Source organism: Falco punctatus (genome assembly GCF_963210335.1).
Source record: "Falco punctatus genome assembly, chromosome: 3".
In the NCBI taxonomy this organism is placed as follows: Eukaryota; Metazoa; Chordata; class Aves; order Falconiformes; family Falconidae; genus Falco; species Falco punctatus.
The window spans coordinates 116,998,609-117,017,695 of record NC_137582.1 but is presented as its reverse complement, the minus strand read 5'-3'; the positions used below and the strand labels follow the sequence as shown (position 1 = coordinate 117,017,695).

At 42.7% G+C, this 19,087-nt stretch overlaps 1 protein-coding gene across 1 annotated transcript in view; it reads right to left on the bottom strand.

Moving 5' to 3' along the window:
* The window catches only part of PTP4A2 (protein tyrosine phosphatase 4A2), a 19,495-nt gene extending 408 nt beyond the window's left edge, over positions 1 to 19,087 (bottom strand). Inside the window, exons 1-5 of the mRNA XM_080379404.1 lie at positions 18,793 to 19,087; positions 9,883 to 10,554; positions 8,181 to 8,273; positions 2,997 to 3,127; positions 1,006 to 1,080 (exon numbers count right to left, since the gene is read on the bottom strand). Coding sequence (XP_080235530.1) covers positions 1,006 to 1,080; positions 2,997 to 3,127; positions 8,181 to 8,273; positions 9,883 to 9,978 — 395 coding nt within the window. The 5' untranslated portion in view covers positions 9,979 to 10,554; positions 18,793 to 19,087. The remainder of the gene's footprint in view (positions 1 to 1,005; positions 1,081 to 2,996; positions 3,128 to 8,180; positions 8,274 to 9,882; positions 10,555 to 18,792) is intronic.

The window sequence follows — 19,087 nt, the reverse complement described above, 5'->3', positions numbered from 1 at the left end:
CAAAACAGCATTTTGGTTTGGTTCTGATCCATTGACACTCTGAGGAACGAAAAACCAGGCCAGCATTAGCAGTTCATCACCTACATGCTGATACTAAAATCAAAATCCAGTTCGCAGCTTTCAGCATATTTTCTTGGATTGGGAGAGTTTCTGTCCATCGCCAGCAGTAGTTACCGACCAACATCAAGGTCACCCTGTCCTTGCAGATGCCTATGTTACTTACTGCATTAGCTAAGACAGATCATGAAATTTAGTTAAAAATATGTAAGGGGTTCTCTAAAAAGACTTTCTCAGTATAAAAGGTTCCGTACCCAGGAAGAGAAAAACTGAATTTAAGAAAGGAAAAATTCAGAAAAATCTGTTGACAGCAATACAGTTCACAAAGATAACTGAAGACCCTGGGAATCCGTAAGGGGATGAATTGCTCTTTTGGCAGAACTCATTCAACATAAATCTTACCTGCTGGGCTTCATTTCAAGATCTGATGTTATCACTAAACCAACAGAGCTCTGCAGTCTCATCCTTCACCAGTTTTGTTATTTTCCAGACAGGGTGGTTGCTGACATTTCCTGGGTGGATAACGCTCTCACCCACAACATCTGCAGGAATGCTGGTGCTCACCTACTTGCTGGCCCAACCTCACTAGAAACTTTCTATTTTTTATTTTTAATTAAGAGCAATTAGCCCACATTCAATTCATCCATGATTTTTACAGCCCTGGCCTAGAGATTTTTTTACTCCCAAGTTCAAAATCTTTGCATATTAGGTCAATGGCTTAATATATAAGCCCTGATTTTTTAACAAAAAGGAGAGAAATCACCTTTTAATCCTCATCTCTAAACACTGGAAAGGGCACAAGCCTCAGCATTAATGTCAAAGTCATGCCCGTTATTGTCAGGATACAGCTGTTAGAAAAGAAGTCAGAAATCCAACAAACTCTGCCGAAGATGCATGCTGTTCAAATACAGTGTAAAGATTTCTTGAGAATGGGGAAGTTTAACTTACTGCCTTATAAACTGAACTGCATCTTCATACTTCATTCCACATTCAATGAGAGCAAGTGCAACCAGTACAGGAGCCCTAAAGGAGAAATCAATATTTAAGGAAGATCTAGAGAAACAATATATTGAACCTCTCAAAATACATCTGATTAATCTATAAACAGATAGCTTAAGTATTTTCTCTTTAAGTATCATCTACAGAAAGACATTTGCCTGCTGAGTACCTAATGTAAAATTTCTTTTAGCAGACAGCTCTGCTTCCAGCACACACACACACAAATAAAACTCAATAGCTCCTTAGTGTTTAGGGCATGAAACAATAATTCTAGATTTTTACGCTTTCTCATTTCACTATAACCTAATTTTCCACTTTGCTAGAACAAGTGTGTAATACCTCTCGCATGCATTTTGCTTCTTACGACACTGTAGATTTAGCAGTACGTGAGACAGATTATGAAGCACTGAACAGATGACTTACATAGTTTGGGTGGGTTTTTTTTAAAGTATATGCTGTACATGGAACTGGGCGTTCCAGGGACAGAGTAAGACTGTCTATTTTGGGGTCTACATTTTGGAAATCTCTTAAGTGTAAAGAGCTGGCTTTTCAAACAAGCAGAAATCACAGCACACACTGACTTTCTCCTGGATCGATGTTCACCCCACTAAACACACAGTTGCAACAGGCACCTCTGACAGCAGAGTAGTGAAGGATTAAACAGGTGCTAGCAATTGGAAAACTTACACTCCTGGCTAAACAAAAACATAGTTCAGGAGAAACAACTGTCACTATCACTGCCATGCCGCACCTGCATAAACAGAATTAGTCACTTTCCAAAGGAAACAATTCGAAACTTCAAAAGCCACTTCAACATAACATTAAAAAAAAGCACTTTGTACTATAGTTGAAGGTCAATTCCCTACTACAAGTGGAGTTTTCCAGACTGAAGCCTGATATTATGCAAGAAACAGGAGCTGAAAAAAAAAAAAAAAAAAAAAAATCACTTGAGGTACACATGGCCACCTTCTTAATGATGCTCCTCAGATAAAAATAGAGCAGAAATGGATAAACAAATGTTAATTGCCTGGGGGGTTGTCTCTTCTGTCTTTAAATATTGGCCATTTCTCCCCCTACCTCTATCTCCCCCATCTTCTTCTCTACAGGTGGAAATTTAAGAACTTGACACGCTCCAGCCCTGCACATACTTGACTTCTTTAAGCCACCTTTCTTGCCCACGCATTCATATCCTTAAATATTAACAGTCCCATGGTTACTGTAAGAATACTAACATTTAAGCTCCATTTCCTCCTAGCTCACAGGATAAACACAACACTCTGAGATTACATTTGAGAACACAAATGTAGCATTTAGCTTTTCTGAATCAGTCTATATATATATATATATATATAAAATTTCATCTTGAAGGGAAGTTCTTCCCAAAGAAGGAAGTTTTATTTTGAGTGGTGAGGAGAGAAACATGTCTGCATGTAAGCAAGAAATACAAGCCTAACTCCTTGAAACTAAAGCAAAGCCACTTCAGGGTAAGAAAGTAATTGAACCAGTTTTTCTAAATGCTTTTTTTTATTACCACATGCTTAATAGTATATCAGTTGCAAACAGGAGGGAATTAAAAAACCACAACCGTACGGCCTTAGAAATTGTTCTATAGATGTATAGCACATTTGTCAAGAAGCACAAGAGATGATGTTGTTTTAGCAGAAAGACACATACTTTCAAATTAATAGCATTTCTAACTGCTCCTGTTGCTCATGACTGACAGAAGTATTCTCAACAATCTCTCCAAGTTTTTCCTCTCATCCTTGATCAGCGTTATGAAATTACTTATTTTTAAGCTGCAATAAGTCTCTCTTGCTTTAAGGACACAAACTTGATGCTGCTACTTTAAAGCATTATTTGGGAGAAAACAGAGAAATTGGCATTTACTTAACACCTTCCATGACCTACCTCCCAAACAAATAAACTAACTGAATACTAACCTTCCCAACCCTGCAACACAGTGAACAGCGACACAGCATCCAGGCTCTTCACGAAATTTGGTTTTCAACAGGTTTAGCCAGTCATCAACTATCTGATTCGGGGGTGGTGCTCCATCATCAAATGGCCAGTCCTTTGAAGTAAGAAAACTGCATTAGCTGTATGGATTTCAATCTATAATCAACAGCGAGGTAACCATGATTGCGAGAAGGAAAATATTGCATTTAGCAAGAAGTATATATTACACGAACAGTTCCATGAGTATTTTTCTGGTTGTGCGGAAGTTTGCAGATCAATATCATAATGCAACACAACATTTAACAACCATTTAATTGCACTTTTCAATAACATTGCAATAAAATTCTGCACTAAGTCCTTTGTAGTATAGAATTCTTAGAAAAATAGCCGCCTTTGAAATCTCTTTTATTAAAAATATGTAAAAATCAATAGACATTTCAAATAAACATTTGAAAGATGAGAACTCTGTAGACTTTCGCCTATGGTTGTGTCAACTTTTGAAAATGCTATTTGTACTTCAGACTGCACAAAGAAGCTACTTCATAACAATTCAAGGGGATCAGAGGCGAAGGTATTTCATAACAACTCAAATGGATCAGCTTGCCATGAATCCAATAAGCAAGACAGTTAAAACTACCCGGGTATTTTCAAGACAAAAAAAACCAACAAAACAAGCAAAAAGAGTGCTTCGACAAATGCAAAGTCAACAGCTAAGCAGCGTTTCACATTTCTGCCTATTAAAGTGAGTATCCAGCATTTAAACTACTGAAGCTACGTTTAATATCATCAAATGGCCATCAATCAAAATTATATGTCAGAAGCTTCCCATTTTCCCGAGGTCACAGCTCCCTCCTGGAACATGTGCTAAGTGGAGTACTCCATGTCCTACATTTCAGGACCCAGCACATCATCACATGCTTTATAACCTTCTCAGACACAGGGAGTGCTGTAGAAAAGCACTCTTAGCTGCAAGGGAAAACGTAATACTTAGTAGTTATTTAGCACTTTTAATTAGACAACTGGCATTTTTCAAGAGAGGCTCATAGCAAGAGCTTCATATTATTCAAGAACCTCTCCAAACAGTAGGGAAATAGCTTTGAAAGGAGCTCTCTTCTTCCCTCACTGGCTAGAAACGAGACTTTCATGTATTATCTAGAGAACAGGTTAACATTAAGTCATATGAAAGAAGCACACAGAAACTCTGAACAAGCACAAGCAAAAAAAAAAAAAAAAAAAAAAAGTCAGATTTTTAGTTCTGAATGTACTTATTGCTACCCTAATACTTCCTGAAGAGCAAGCACTGCTTAGCACAGACCTCAGCCGAAGAGCATCTTTATACTGGCACTTAAAAAAGCTGCAAAGTAGAAATCTGTGTCTCAGAACTAGAAAACCAAAAAGCTTTAAGTTACTGAAATAACTTTATATGTAATTAATTCAGAAAGATAGGCAAAGTCTGAAGAGTACAGAGAACTTTTTTTCCAAGCAAATGGGAAATTAAAAAAATCTGGGACAATGCAGCAAAATAAAAGGCTATAGAAACAAGATCATAAAGTAAAACTTGTTCTTTCTAATAAAAGGCTTTTACGAGATTTTCCACTCAATCACACACTGCAAGCTGTATTATTTTAGGCCTAGTGTCATCCGCCATCCCAGGAAGAGATGTATAGGCTGCCAAGAGCAGAGGCATTACCCATTCCAAGATGCTTTCTTTTGAAACTGCCTTGCAAAGAACAGGATTTACATGTCAGTTCTGTGTCCTAGTTTTAGATTAAATTAAATCCTTTCCTTCAGATCAAGTACATGAGCTTACTACATTGCTTTAGCTTACATGTTAACCATCATGTCCACACAACTCTTGTGCTGGCCTAAATTAATCACAATCATCATTTCCCCACAAAGCATCACCTTGTAGGGAATGGTGCACCACTGACATTAAATTAGCACTGATAAAACATTGCTGCACAGGGCACTGCCCAGAATAAGGAACAAGAATAATTCCGGGACTAGAGGAGTAATTACAGCAGGTTTGTATTTTTTTTTTCCCCGAGTTCTGCCAGCATCACCTCTGAATTCCTGTCAGACAGGACAGAAAACAAATTGCTAAGCTCACAGGCAAAACAGTCATTAATAACCAGGATGGTGCACTGAAATTGCACAAACAGAAAATACAGCTCTTTTGTGCCACCCTGCAGTAGCTGGGAAGGGTGACAGGCAAGAAAGGGTTATTCTTATTTACCCTTTGTCTGGAGTAGTCTTGCTCAGCAGAACAGCTCTGGGTTTGTCTGACTGCAGCATTGGCAATGCAGAACTGAGATGACCAAGAAGCAGTAACAGGACTCTAAGGTGACAAAGAACCCTTTCTTCAAAACCCATGGGCAACTCACACTGAATTACAGCAGCAAAACGCTCCCAGCACTGCCTGCATCTGTGCAGGATGAGATCGCAGCCACAAGCACGGAATCTTCCCACCTTCAACACCAAAACCCACAGTGCTACAGTAAATACCAGGTGACAATGAAGTGACATCTCCAACACAGGCAAATCCCGACAGCTTGCTAAGCATTCAGGGGGTGGCCACTCTGGAGGGCACAGAGCGTAAAGAAAGTCTGATCCAGGGATGAACAGTAAACGAAGGACTGACAGAAGGAGAACAATGAAACACGTCTTAGATCCTAAAGATGAACAAAACTACCGCAGCCTCCTTGGTTTCCAGCCAGTGCAAAAAAACTTCCAGAAAAAAAACCCTACCAGTTTTTCTGATGGAACATTTCTGTGTTACAAGACCTTACACATGAACATAACTGCAAGAACTGCAGAAGCCCACAGAAACTAAATCTGTCCCCACCTCCCGTCTCCTGGATTTAATCTCTGTTGATAAACATGCGCATGCAATAGTACTACTTCAAACATAGAACATCTAATTCTCTGCTTTCTCACTATGCCATCTGCCAAAGCAACTCTGTAGCTGCCACATTCTACCCATCTTGCCAGTACATGATCCTGTATCACAGCATGAGAGCAGGCTTTGCTGAAGTGCTCTCATTTTCAGGGGTTTCACTAAGCTTTTGACCTCAACAGCTTTTAAATAGACACTAATCTCTCTCAGGCTGTGTTTTTAATCTTAATGTTATTTTTGCAAGCAAATATTAGCTTGAAATAGTGACGCGTTATTTTCTCAGCCAGCTGGTAATTCAATACCATTTCTGAACAGCAACAGGACTCTGCTTTGAAAAAGCACGCATTCATAGAAGGAAAAGCTATACAGGAGGTGGTCGTGTCGGTAACTGGTTAAGCTTATCTCAAATAGCAAAGCACTATTGCAATATAGTAAATTACTAAGACAACCTCATGACTGGGATCATCAGGATCAGTGATAACATTAGCAGCAAGCCTTCCCTGTCACCTCCTGCTTTCTGTTACCCTTAACAGATGCCTGGTGGATTTATGCTCCCTCCTGTTTTTTTTTCTGCAGCAGCAGTGGAATACTAAGAGCTGGTACATACCAAATGCGGAGAGGCTTGTTAGCTGAGGCAAATGTGTACAGACACAAGGCTCTCTCACATGTGTTACTCAAAGTGAAAGGCTCTCCAACAGAACAGTGCTCAGCAAAGCTGGCAGAAACACCATTTCCAGTTTTCAGAAAAGCTTCCTCAAAAAAACTGCTTTCAGTTCAAACCAGGCCAACACCAACTTCTTAGAACTTCTTGAGAACCAAAATCCCCAAACTATTTCAGAAGCGCAGGCTCCAGAGCACAGAGAACTTCACAGCTCCTGCAGCTGCCCTGGGGGCCCCAGCCACGGGCAGGGAAGGTGGATTTCGCTCATGGCTGCGGGAGCCAAGGTCAGCCAGCCTCACCAGGCAGCCACCCTGGCAGAGCTGGACACCTACAAAACTCTCCTAAATCTTCTAGGAAGAACTCTGATCTCTGCTTTGGCACAGGAACACAGAAATACTCTTAAGCCCCGGCTTAAGCCAGGGCTCTGAGGGCTTCTACACCAGAAGTTTAATCCTTCCAGTCTCTGGCAACCTTAGGAGTATCCCAACTAGAGGTTTTGCAGTGGAAGCACTGTGATGTCCAAGCCCAAGACAGCTCTAGATTGAGCAAAATGCTATTCCACAGCACAGCCCTAGGAGCACTGGTAGCCCTGTAACTCCTTTCTCCAACAACACTGAGGCACACGTGGCTGCCTGGAACTGGAGTAAATGCTTACTAGGGCCAGAAGCCAAGAAACCTGACTGACCTGTACGTGGAGTTTTCACAGATATGCCAGGATACAAGTTTTTTCTCCTAATGGAAAACTGCAGAAGTTTTCCTCTGACTGAGCCATAAAAATCAAGAGGCAATAGAAGACTGACTACCTGCAACAAGAAGGTAAGATGCAATTTCTGGCCTCACAACGGAGTATTACTCACTCCAGTAAAATAAACTGATTATATCTGACACACTATAATAATTTAGAAGTATTGCCTGGAAAAATACTGCCTGCAAGCTTAGTATGAGCACACACCTATTAAAAAAACCTCCACTAAAACACCAAGCAATACTAGACGATACAGTCAGACAGCCGTTGCATAATGTTAACTATGAGTAGCAGTTAAAAGAAATTCCACCTGCTGAACAGGGAAGCCACCAGCAGCCAGGCTCCATTTAGAGGTAGGCAGTGATGAGGCTATCGATCAATACCCTGCTACAGCCACTCCATGGACGCCTCTATCAACATGTCAGCTAGAGTCTCAAGAGGTGGCACTTTTTGAAAGAGTGAGAGAAGGGAGTTTTATCTGCATCCTGAGAAGGTCAACAATAAAGCCAAGAAGTGCTGTTCTTGAGAGAAAAGGACCAAACCGAGATGCATGAACCGTAAGGCTGAATACTGAAGTAGTATCGAACTAGGCACTAAAAGGCAATCAAAGGATCTCAACAAATCCAGGAATCCAGGAACAGACAATTCTATTCCAACTAAAGCGCTCAGGCAATAGTAATGAATCAGCAAGTATCTTTCATAGAAGTACAGGGAGTTTCTCAAAAGCGGCTTTAGCCAATGCTGGGGATCACATTCTTTTGGCTAAGCTGACACAGTCATAAACTGTCACCCAAAGCATGAAGGCCAACCCCACTACTTCTAGACATGTCATTTTTCATTTTTAGACAGTTTTAAAGGCAACTCACTAGAACCTGGATTCCTTCTTTTTCGATAGGAGCTTGATCATAAGTAGCATCGCAAACTCGCACCAAGGTTGTCACTCCGTACTTCTTCAGCTCCTTTGAGAGAAAGGAAAACATGTGAGCACACCAACAGTGGGAAGAATTAAAGAACTTTCTCAGCAGCTACAAAACTAAACATTTTACACAGAGTCAGTGGTGTCGCGACTATTGCACAGCTCCAAGGTGACTACACAATGAAGGGGCAAGGGCCCACACAGAAAGGGGGTTTGTGGCCTGCATTAGGACAAGGGTTACAAATGGCAAGAATCAATGTGAAACACCTCTGATTTCTTCTTCTCTAGGGAAATGTCAAGGTGGAAAAAAATTGCATATATAAGAGTAAAATTAAAATAGGCTTATATTCTCCAAGCAGCTTCCTCTTCTCTTTAAATAGAAAGCCTGGAACTGTTTGCTTCAGCCAGTGTTGACATTTTGAGGCAGGGAGGAAGAGAACACACACACCACCATATTCTAGCTTCCTTGTAATGCACTATTAAGTAGCACATTGTGCTAGATAAATAATCAGAAGATCAAACAAAAGCTGTTCCAGTTGACTTTGAAGGTTCATACAGCAAGCAGAATTTCCTCTCATGTTTGGACTGAATCACTATAACTTCTAACAATTAGCAATAACATCTATTCCAGAGTCCAAGACTCCTGAAAAAGGAAGACAATCCACAATAATGGGGAAAATAATTTCTATTTTTATATATATATAAAGACCAAAAGAATGTGGCTTTCAGACAGAATTAGCCACTAATATCTGAGTGGATTCATGGTGACGAGCACACTGCTAAGTGATGGAAGTCTGTTAATAGCCAGTCAGACATCAATATTGGATGACAGGATCTCTTTGGAATGAAAAGGACCTGCATACACAAGATGAAAGTCCTCCAGATAGAAATGCACAAAGATACAGCAGTTTTGGAGCAAACTAGAATGCAGACATACACTGTACTACTACGCTTCTCTGATGACACCACCTGTTACTTTTTTAAAAAAACTTTAATATTAAGGTTTTGCTGTATTTAAGGTATTGGTGTTTCAGCAACGGAGTGATCCACTGCCCATCATAACTGAGATTTCCCCTAGTTTGACCCAGGCAGATGTCATTTTTCACAAATTAATTCTGACACCTAAAATCTCTGACAATTCTGGGATTGGTAGGGGCTGTTTGATAAAATTGATGGTTTAGTTGACAGGATGCGTTAAGTACTGCACTTAATCCTACTCCAAGGGAGAAGAAAGGTCAGAAATCAGTCACAACTCAGTTAACCACTTCTTTAAAAGCCAAAAGATGAGCAATAGATCAATGTATTAGAAGCACTGCATTACTTAATGAAAAATAGTTTAGAATCACAGAACAAGCAGTCCTTCAGAAACCAGGACAAGAACAGCACGGGTGTGTGTTTATATTCTAAAATGGAAGCTCATCCAGCCTCTTGCAATTAAAGAAATGCAGGACTTTGGAAAATGTGGATTCTCCTCTCATACTGTCAAGAGAATGTAAACAATATATTAAAGATAAAATACCTTAAGTTTCAAGAAACATGTAACACATAGCCAAAGCATTGAGAAATAGGTGTGAAGAATGACTGTTCAGTACTCGTACAGAAACTATGAGCATACAGGGGAAGAAGGATGATACTTTATTTGACTGCCTTACCTCTATGAACTTGCTGAGGGTTGCATTGGTTGGGTTGTGAGTGATCAAGAAACGCATATTCTCATAAGTAATTTCCACGGGGGCTGGACGGTTCATAATGGCAAACAAAATGTGTAAGGGGCCAAAAAAAAAATTTAAAAAAAAAAAATCAATAACCTTGGAAACGTTTCACAGCAGAAAACATTAAAAAGACCACTAAAATGCCTGGGATTGATCAGAGCTTGCTTTGACGTGTTTGTTCCTTAAAGAATTTGCTTCTAGAAAAGCAGGTTTGCTTCAGAATCTGTTTGAATTCAACTTCAGCCTCAATTACTGCAGGTGGTATCCTTCAGACTCCAAAAATTCTGACTACACACAAGACTAGGCAGCCTGTTCTACATTTAGGCACTGGTGAGGCAAAAAAGTAAGGGCAGATTTTCTCTCCACTTTGTTTTCTTGATGCTTAGTTTTGCTAGAGTCAGTAAAAGGAATATGCTTCCAATGTGCAGAAGATATCCCATATATTTGAGTGTGTTCGCTGTGTCTGGAGTCTTCAAGGCAAAGTAATTATGGCACGTAGAACCCCCTGCACTCAGCTCACTTGTCAGCCAGGATGCTGTGCTGGGCCTGGCAGAAGTCTGCCCTCACACTCAGAATCGCCATAAATGTGCGACGTATACTCCAACAGAACACCTAAAGAGAAGAAAAATATCACGTCAGAGGATTTGTTGCTTCTACTTTCAGAAACACAAGTACTGACCCTCCCAGAGAAACTAGGCAAGACTATGGGGGGGGGCTTTTTTTGGTTTGGTTTTTAAACAAAAATCAACCTTCACTGGACTCCCGATAGTTGTAATGCCAAATATTCTTTTGGCACAAAGTATGCTCTAGCCCAGAGACATGGCACTTCTGGTAAACGCTGTTCCTGGCAGCCAGGCACCGGAACGGAGAACAAGGAAACCTTTCTGTGCTCACTGCAGCCCCTCCCTCCCACCCAGGTGCCCTAGAAGAGAAGAAAAGAGCACAAAGCTAAGGACATGCTTGAAAACGGCTGTTGGTACAGTCATACCTGTTTGGCTTAAGCTCAAATATGTACAAAATATTGTTGGCATGGCTTTATTTTCTGAACAAAATAGGCAGTACAAGCGGAAATAAGAGTATAACTGAACGGCCATATAGCCAAGCTTTCACCAGCAGATAAATTTCACCAACCCTGTTGTGTCACCAAACTCCCAACAGTCAAAGGGCGATAGCCTCCAGAAATCAGTAATTTCAAAAGCAACCAAATGGTCATTTAGCAGTAATAGCTTTTAGTTATCCTCTGTCTTATCTCTATTTACAGACCAGGGCACTAAGACAGCAGCAGCTTCCAGCCCTAACACACAGCATTCAAAATACAGTTGTTTCAGCAACAGCAATAAAAGATGGAACGATGTAATTCTACTATAAACTTTAGGGGAATGAAAATGGAGCTAACCTAAACTAGCTCAACTCATTTAAGGCTGAAATACTAAATACGCAACGCAGCTTTTCACTGCATTTAAACTGCATGAAGCCAAAGAATCGCTACTAACACTTTTTTTTTTTTTTTTTAAGGAAAAAGTTTCAAATCAGTTGAATAAAATCCAAACCAGCAGCCAGAAGTCACAAACCTGCAACTCAAGCAGAAAGGTCAGCATGGCACACTCAAGTGAATACAATTAGTGAAAAACACACATGCATGGAAGTTCACACCCCAAATGTCTGGTGCGCTCAACATTTTAATGAGATCCTCACTGTAAAATAGTCAAATTAAGTACTATAAAATTACCTTTTTCACTGACATGAAGTCAAAAATCACCCAAAGAACAGCAATTATTTCCTTAAAGAACAGCTTTCAATGCCAAAAAAATACATTAATTAGGTTGCCAGAGGCAAGAACAAAGATGTTTTCAATAACCTCCCCCGACCCTAACGCAATTTTTACTCTGAGTGACTGAAATACAAATTTCAAAAATGAATCCTGGAATATTTTATCAGTGTAATGACTACAGGATTAAGTCTCACCCCAGATGGAAGAGTCCCATCTAAACACATCATGCTCAAGTCCTTACACTTGTCAATTCTTGCACATTTGTCATAACTCTCTCATACATACTACAGAATCTCAAAGCAAAGGATTTTTTAAAATGTATTACAGTCTGCTACAGCTATCATGTACCAGGAACAGAATGACTAGAGTTACAGCAGCCACATGTGTCCAACACCTGTAAAACTCTATGCAAGAAAGCCTTTTTTCAGGCAAACACTAGCCTGTTTTTCCCCCATTTGAACACACACTCCAGTCATCTGACATCCTGGAGAGTGATCTGCAGACTTACATTACAGGAACGGTTTCAAAACTAACTTCTGAGGGCCTAACTAGGTCATTTAAATAAAAAAGTGGTCAACAGATCTTGGCATAAGAGATCAAAACTTGGATCCAGAGAATCAGAGGCTTACAGCTTTACAAAGTACACTGTCGTGAGGGGAAGAGCTATTGTGTCATATTTAAACAAAACCTTTTAAACATTTTTCTTTTCAGCACCAATAATTTGGTTGGAAGAGCCTCATCCAGAGCTATGTGCACTCTGAGTTGTATCAAATCAGGTCATTATGGTTACACTTCTCCTCCCTCAAGCAAATCAAAGAGGGAATTTCAATTCAATTATTTTAAAAGTCTTTTTTACAAAACATTTACCAAATCATTAGGAAAGGACACATGGAGATGACATGTTCCAGTAAATTAAATATGGCAGGGAAAAGTCACCAACTCAAGTCCTACTCTCAGATCTGCAGCTGCTCCTGCTCTGACCTTGGCCAAGCCACTTTCAGTAGCTCAACTCCTCTGCAGAACAGGAACGACACCATCTTACCTTCCCCAAAGGAACATTACTGAAGCATTTAATTAGCTAATAGCTAAGGAGTGATTAAAAATGTAAAGCACTGTATTTAAGTCTGAAAAATTATTTCCAGAAGGATAAGAAGTTTACGTAGCACACAACCCTATTTTTAAAATTTTTGTTACTGACACACATAGCCCTTCCTTCCATGACTTTCAACTGCTAGCTGTTAAGCTAAAGTTTAAAAGGAAAAATCAGACTTCTAATTAAGAAAATGAAAACCAGGAAAAACCCTATTGTCTACAACTTCTGATCTCCCCAAGTAAATACTTTCAAATTTCTTCCTCCCTATGTTAGCAACCAAATTTGCACTTCAAAATCCCAAGAGAACCGAGCGCTATCAAACTGCTGACAATAAATAATAACCAGCTCTGTGCACAACTTTAGACAAGAAATAAGTTTTCAGCCAACTAACCTTCAACTTTTTATACTTAGAAAGTGAGATAGCACATGGAGAGAAACCAAACATTACAACACATTTTATGCGGCTGGCCTCAGAAAGGGAGCAGAAGTCTCCGACACGTCAACACTACGAATGAGGTGCAATAGCTGCATCAGGAACCAGAGGAGGGGAAAAAAGCAGAGACAGCAGGACAAACGCACCAAGCCATAACCACACATGCATCTGAAAAGCACTAGATCTGCTTGGGAGTCAGTTCCTGATGTTGTTCAACTTAATTAGCAGGGAATAATCATCAATCAAGATGCCTACCTATACAACCAAGTTCAGTGAGCTGTGGCAGTCTCTGCACCTACAGACAGGACTAATTTAAAGTTATAACTAACGGCACTGAGCTTCCTACCTCTTGCGCTCACACAACCAGACATGCCAAGAGAGCTTGATAAAGCCTAATGAAGCCAATTAGAGAAGAATGTCTTTCGATATACTGTGAACGTGGAAGAATATGCTTAAAACATAAGCAAGGGGCAGTCGTATTAACTAGAATATATAAATCAGGGTGATTAAGAGAGAACAGCTAAATGAATTAGTAACTTGACAGCAGCTTCAGTTGAGATTACCTCTAGCAAAAATCCAACACACCTACAACACTCATCTCTAGCAGCTGCCTCATCTGTCGTTGCATTAACTCCCAAATTAAGATACTTCAATAAGGCAAGTCGCTCGCTCCTCTGTATTGAGCCTATGCAAGTTCAGGGAGACAGAGCTAATGAAAAACAAGTAATATCATCATTCCTAGTTCCACCATCTCCTTCAAAACACACTGGTAAAAGTGCTGCCTTAGCTACACTGAGACAGCGAAACAGCTTGCAACAGCTGCAGCTTCCAGAGATTGCAAAACATGGATACCTTTGGAAAGGTCACTTGGATCACCTTTCAAAATAACCCAGTGCACAGGATGCACAGCAAAGCCTGCTAATTTGTCAGTCAGTATTAAAAGAATACTTCTCTATTTTGAAGGTCAGTATTTTCAAGCCATCACAATTAATTTTGTTCATGTAAGTGGGAATCCACATTCGAGGTTAATAAAGTCAGGTCACGAGCTGCTGAACTTTCCTCTTTTTCCTCTTCTATAAAACCTCATTCTTGCAGTTTGCATTTACACATGTGAAATCAGCACTGCAGCATGCTGATGGTTCGCAACTCGATCCCCTAAAAACTGCCATCCTGATAGACACGACAGTCCAGTCCAGCCAGGCTTTTCCTGACACTCTGTAAGTCACATTTCACTTCCCTTTCCTACACTGCCCCATTACACGACCCACATTCTATCCATACGCTATCAAAATGTCCCATTTCATCTGGAGCACAAGGTGCTTTTCAAGTGAAAGAATTCACCAAGCCCTCCAAAACGAGCGTTAAAACAGTGGAAACAGATGTTAGCAAGAACCAAAGCAACCATCTTTTCTAAAATACAGTCTCCTAGTGTAAAGAGAAAAGAAACTCTGGAACTAACATTCTTGGAAAAATTTCTTGAACACTCTCTGAAGGAAGCTTGCTCAGAATGACACGTGCCTAGAGAGGGGTGAGGTCAAAAATTTTACTGTTCCACCCTATCCACCCCCGCCACGGAGCTCCCTCCCAGCCTGCTGACAAGTTCTGCGGGTGACTCATTCGTTTCCTTTTGCACTAACCCAGTCACTCTCCTTCATCCTAGGCCGTAAAACCCAGAGCAGCAGATAGAGATCTGCCTTAGCAAGAAAAAAAAAAAAAAAAAGTAGCACAGATGAAAGAAGTCTCAACTTAAAAGTGACACATTAGGAAACAGTAAGAACTGCCAAACATACCATGCAAGGCTACTCAGCAAGAGAACAATCCTGCTGCAAAACTCAGAATTGAGTACTGCACAGAAGAAATTTAGCTGCCATCCTGGAATCTGGGGTGAGGTCAAACCACCATATCCGACACAGGCACCGATACACAGAGATCATGGTCCTGGTGAGCTTGGCAGCAGGCAGTGATTAGACACCACATTAGCTCTTTCAGAAAGAACTGATAGGCATGCGTGGCTTTATGCTTCAGATCTTTTCTGTGAACTAGAACCTGCTTCATAGTTAAAAATGCTGTTCTGACACAGGATTTTTTTTAACACCTTCCCCACCCACCGTTTAGTTTTTAAAAACCCTTCAGAAGACACATTTCAATGTTATTTGCATACCATGCCCAAAAAGTTTAAAGTAACTAAAAGTGTTTGAAGTCAAAACCAAAAGGCCCTGCTAAGAAACTTAAGCTATTATCCTGTTTAAGTCACACAATTATATTTAAGGAAAATAAAAAATTACTTTAGACAACAGTTCACGGTACGTGACACTAACAACTCATTCCTAAAAATCAGAATGCTGAGCTGTCTAAGCTGGATCAACTGTTGGTCTCTAAAAAACACAGTCCTGCTAGATCATCAGCTCCCCTGACAACTCAGACTAAATATTCTCACACTTTAAGATGAGGTATCAAAAAAACCTACCAAACCTACCAAAAAACCATTAACAAGTCAAGCAGGACTTAAAAGCAATTTCAAATCACACAGCAACAGGGATATTATTCTGTGAAATTACAGAGTTGAATTACTTGCATCTTACTCATCTCGTTTATTTGAATTTGCCATATACCTCTGCCGGAAAAATGACTTAGTGGAGAGTTGGCTCCTTTTCCATGCTCCTGTGGCAGTTAAATTCAGTCTGACAACTGAAACTGAAGCTTACTGATAAATTTCACTGCACATCCACAAAGTCTCAATTGTTAAAATCCACAGTCCATTATTTCAAGCAGAGCTAGACTTTCAGTGTAAGAGACCAAGGAGAATTTAACTTTTCAGTACACAACAGAGAAAAACAAGGGGTAAAAAAAAAAAGTACACGTAACAGTGACCTGAATCGAGATAGCAACCCAGCATCTCAAGTGTTACAACTGAAAAAAGCATCAAGAGATTTAAGGCTTCTTTACCCCTTCACAATTAAGCAAAATGAGCCCTGAGGTGGTACCAGTCAACAGCCACTATAAAGGTATTTTATACTCTCTTATGACATGCATCAGCCAGATAGTGGCCTAAATAGGTGCCAGCCTGATCTAGCACTGCAATCCACATGTGTCAAAGAGTAACTTATAGCCCAGATTCTCAACCCATTAGGTCTATTTTTCAATGTTTGAACAGAGCTGGTTTAGATTTCCAACTCTTTAACAGGCAAAGAAGCTGTCAAACTAATCCAAATACAACAGACAACACAGAGCTCCTCTCTGCTCCTTCAGTACATCACTGAAAACATGTTTTCTCCTCCAAAATACACAACCTACACCATTAACAAAAATGATCTGCTTGCACTACAGTATCTCAAGAGCTACGTATTCAGCTGTGGATCATCCTTGAAGTGAGGACAGAAACGAGCCTTTCCGATCCGTGCATCACCTGGCTCTCTCCAGGGCTACACATCAGCACTCTCCCTCCCAGGCCTCACAACAGTTAACTAACACAGCATTCCACACCGGGCAAAGTCCAGGAGCAAGGAAAGTGGCTTCGATCACAGTTCAGCTCTGCTCTGATAGAGGAAGAACATCTGAGTATTGCTGTGTGGAAGAGAATGGTGGATATTTGCAGGTAATTAACCTGAAGTCAATCATCTGTTTACAAGAGATGTACGTAAAAACATCACAACTGGACCCTATATAAGGCAGCCTACGTTCCTAGCAGTGCATCCAATCCAATATGCATGCAGATACGTACTCCTACCTTCACTCTGATCTTTTCTTTCCAGCAGTTGAGTTCATTAAATATAAGTATTTCTACACGTTGAGTCATAAGAAGATAGAGTTTTCTGGCTGCTGCTACTGGTGGGTTTTATCTTTTTTCTTCTTTAAATACTAACTGCAGTTCTGAGTCAGAACCCAACTGGTTCATTTTGGGAGTTTGAAGCGAGTTTCCATTTATACAGTAGCCTTTAAAAGCCAACTTTCTGCCTTACTCCTCCTCACGCTGAAACCAACAAGCACACAGCTGCCCCGAGAGAAAAAGCACATTGTGACTAATCACCAAGGAACCATCGCTGCAACTGAGTGGAGGCCACTTCTACAACCATCCCCATACCGTAACACCTCCCAACCTGCAACCTCGCCTGCGCTCCTAATCCCAACCTCCCGCTCTCAATAACCAGGGTTCCTCACCCTCTAAAGCATGCCCGAAGCAGCAAACCACAGCCGTTCCCAGTAAGCACACCACTCCCTCCCCCAGGCCCTCCTGCAGGTCACTCAGCACCATCAGTACTTCCTTTAGCCGCTGCCCTGGCCAGGCCAGACTTCATCAGCTCTCCCCTTCCAGCCCCAGCAGCTCCAAATCCCACAGGGCAGCCCTGTATCTACACAACCCGGCCTCAGCACTCACAACCCTGCCCCCACTGAAACCCCAGGAAAACCACCACATCCTGGTCACCCTTCCTTTCCAGCTCCACATGCCCCCCTCGAGCACCAGGAAGATCCCCCTCCCAACACTGCTCCCAGCCTTCCCCCTCCATCTTCCAGCCCAGACCCCAGAAAAATTCTTCACCCTTTATAAATGATCTCCAGGCCTAACACAAGGCAGGCCCCCCCCTTCCCACAAAACCACCCTCCCGTCTTTTCTCAAAACTCTTTTCCACATCCGTAGATACACACGACAATAAGTAACACCTTCTCTCCTCAAACAGACCCCCCCAAATGCCCCCCATACCAGGTACAAGCGAGACCCACACCAACCCCTTTGCAGTCCCCTTACCCTGTTGCACCCCTACAGGCAATGACCCCCCACTTCAGCACCCCCCCCCCAGTCCAGGTACAAGCCAGACTCCCTCCCTTCAACCATCCCTTTGGGGTCCCCTCATCTCAGCCCCACAGCCGAGGGGGGGGACTCACACAAACCAGCCATACAGCCCCGGGGGTGGGAGCTGTAAGCCACCCCCATCCCACAGGTGAGGACCCCTCAAACCAGCCATGCAGGGCAAAGGGACACCCCACAAAACAGCCCAATCCTGCAGGTAAGGGCTACCATCCTAAACCAGCCTTACCGGCCAAGGGCTCCAACTCCACGGGCGGGGGGGGATCCCCCCCAAAACCACCCCCAAAGTAGAGTAGGAACCCCCCAGGCTCACAAGCTGCCCCCAGACTTGCTTCTCAGACCAGGTGAGTCCCCAGGGCCAGGGATTATTCCTCAAACGAGCCCCACAGGTCAGGAACCCCCCCCAGACCAGGGAATACCCCCCCCCCCGAATCAGCCCCCCACACCAAAGACAGCAAGGACCCCCCCAAACCAGACCCGCAGGCCAGGCGGGACCCCCAGAGCACAAAAGATCCCTCCAAGGGGCCGAAGGAGACTCTCCAGGCCAGGGAGGTCCCCCCAGACCAGCCCCACAGGCCGAGGGATCCCCTCAAAACCTCCCAAGCCGCCGCGGGGTGGGGGGGCCACAGGCCGCCCCGGAGCCAGTACCCCCCTCCAGAGCCCGGGCCCGCCCCGGGGCGGGGGCTCCAGCCTCCCGCGGGCCCTCCTCACCCGAAGCCCCCCTGCTCCTCCCCACCGCGGCCCCTCACCCTGGGCATTGAGTGCGTCGGCGTTCTTCCGAGCGGGCCCGGCGCCTCCCACACACCGGGCCGGGGGACGGGAAGGGACGGGAAGGAGCGGGAGGGGGCGCGGCGGCGGCGGCGGCGGGCCCGGCCCGGCGGCGGCGGGGCCCGTGACGGGGCTGGGGCTGCGCTTGACCCGGTCCGGCCCGGCCGCGCGGAGAGAGCCGAGAGCCCGCGCGCCGCCAGACGGCTCCTCGCCCACAGGCCGCTCCCTCCCCGCCCGCGCCCCGTGGTACGGCCCGCCTGCAGCTGATTGGCACGG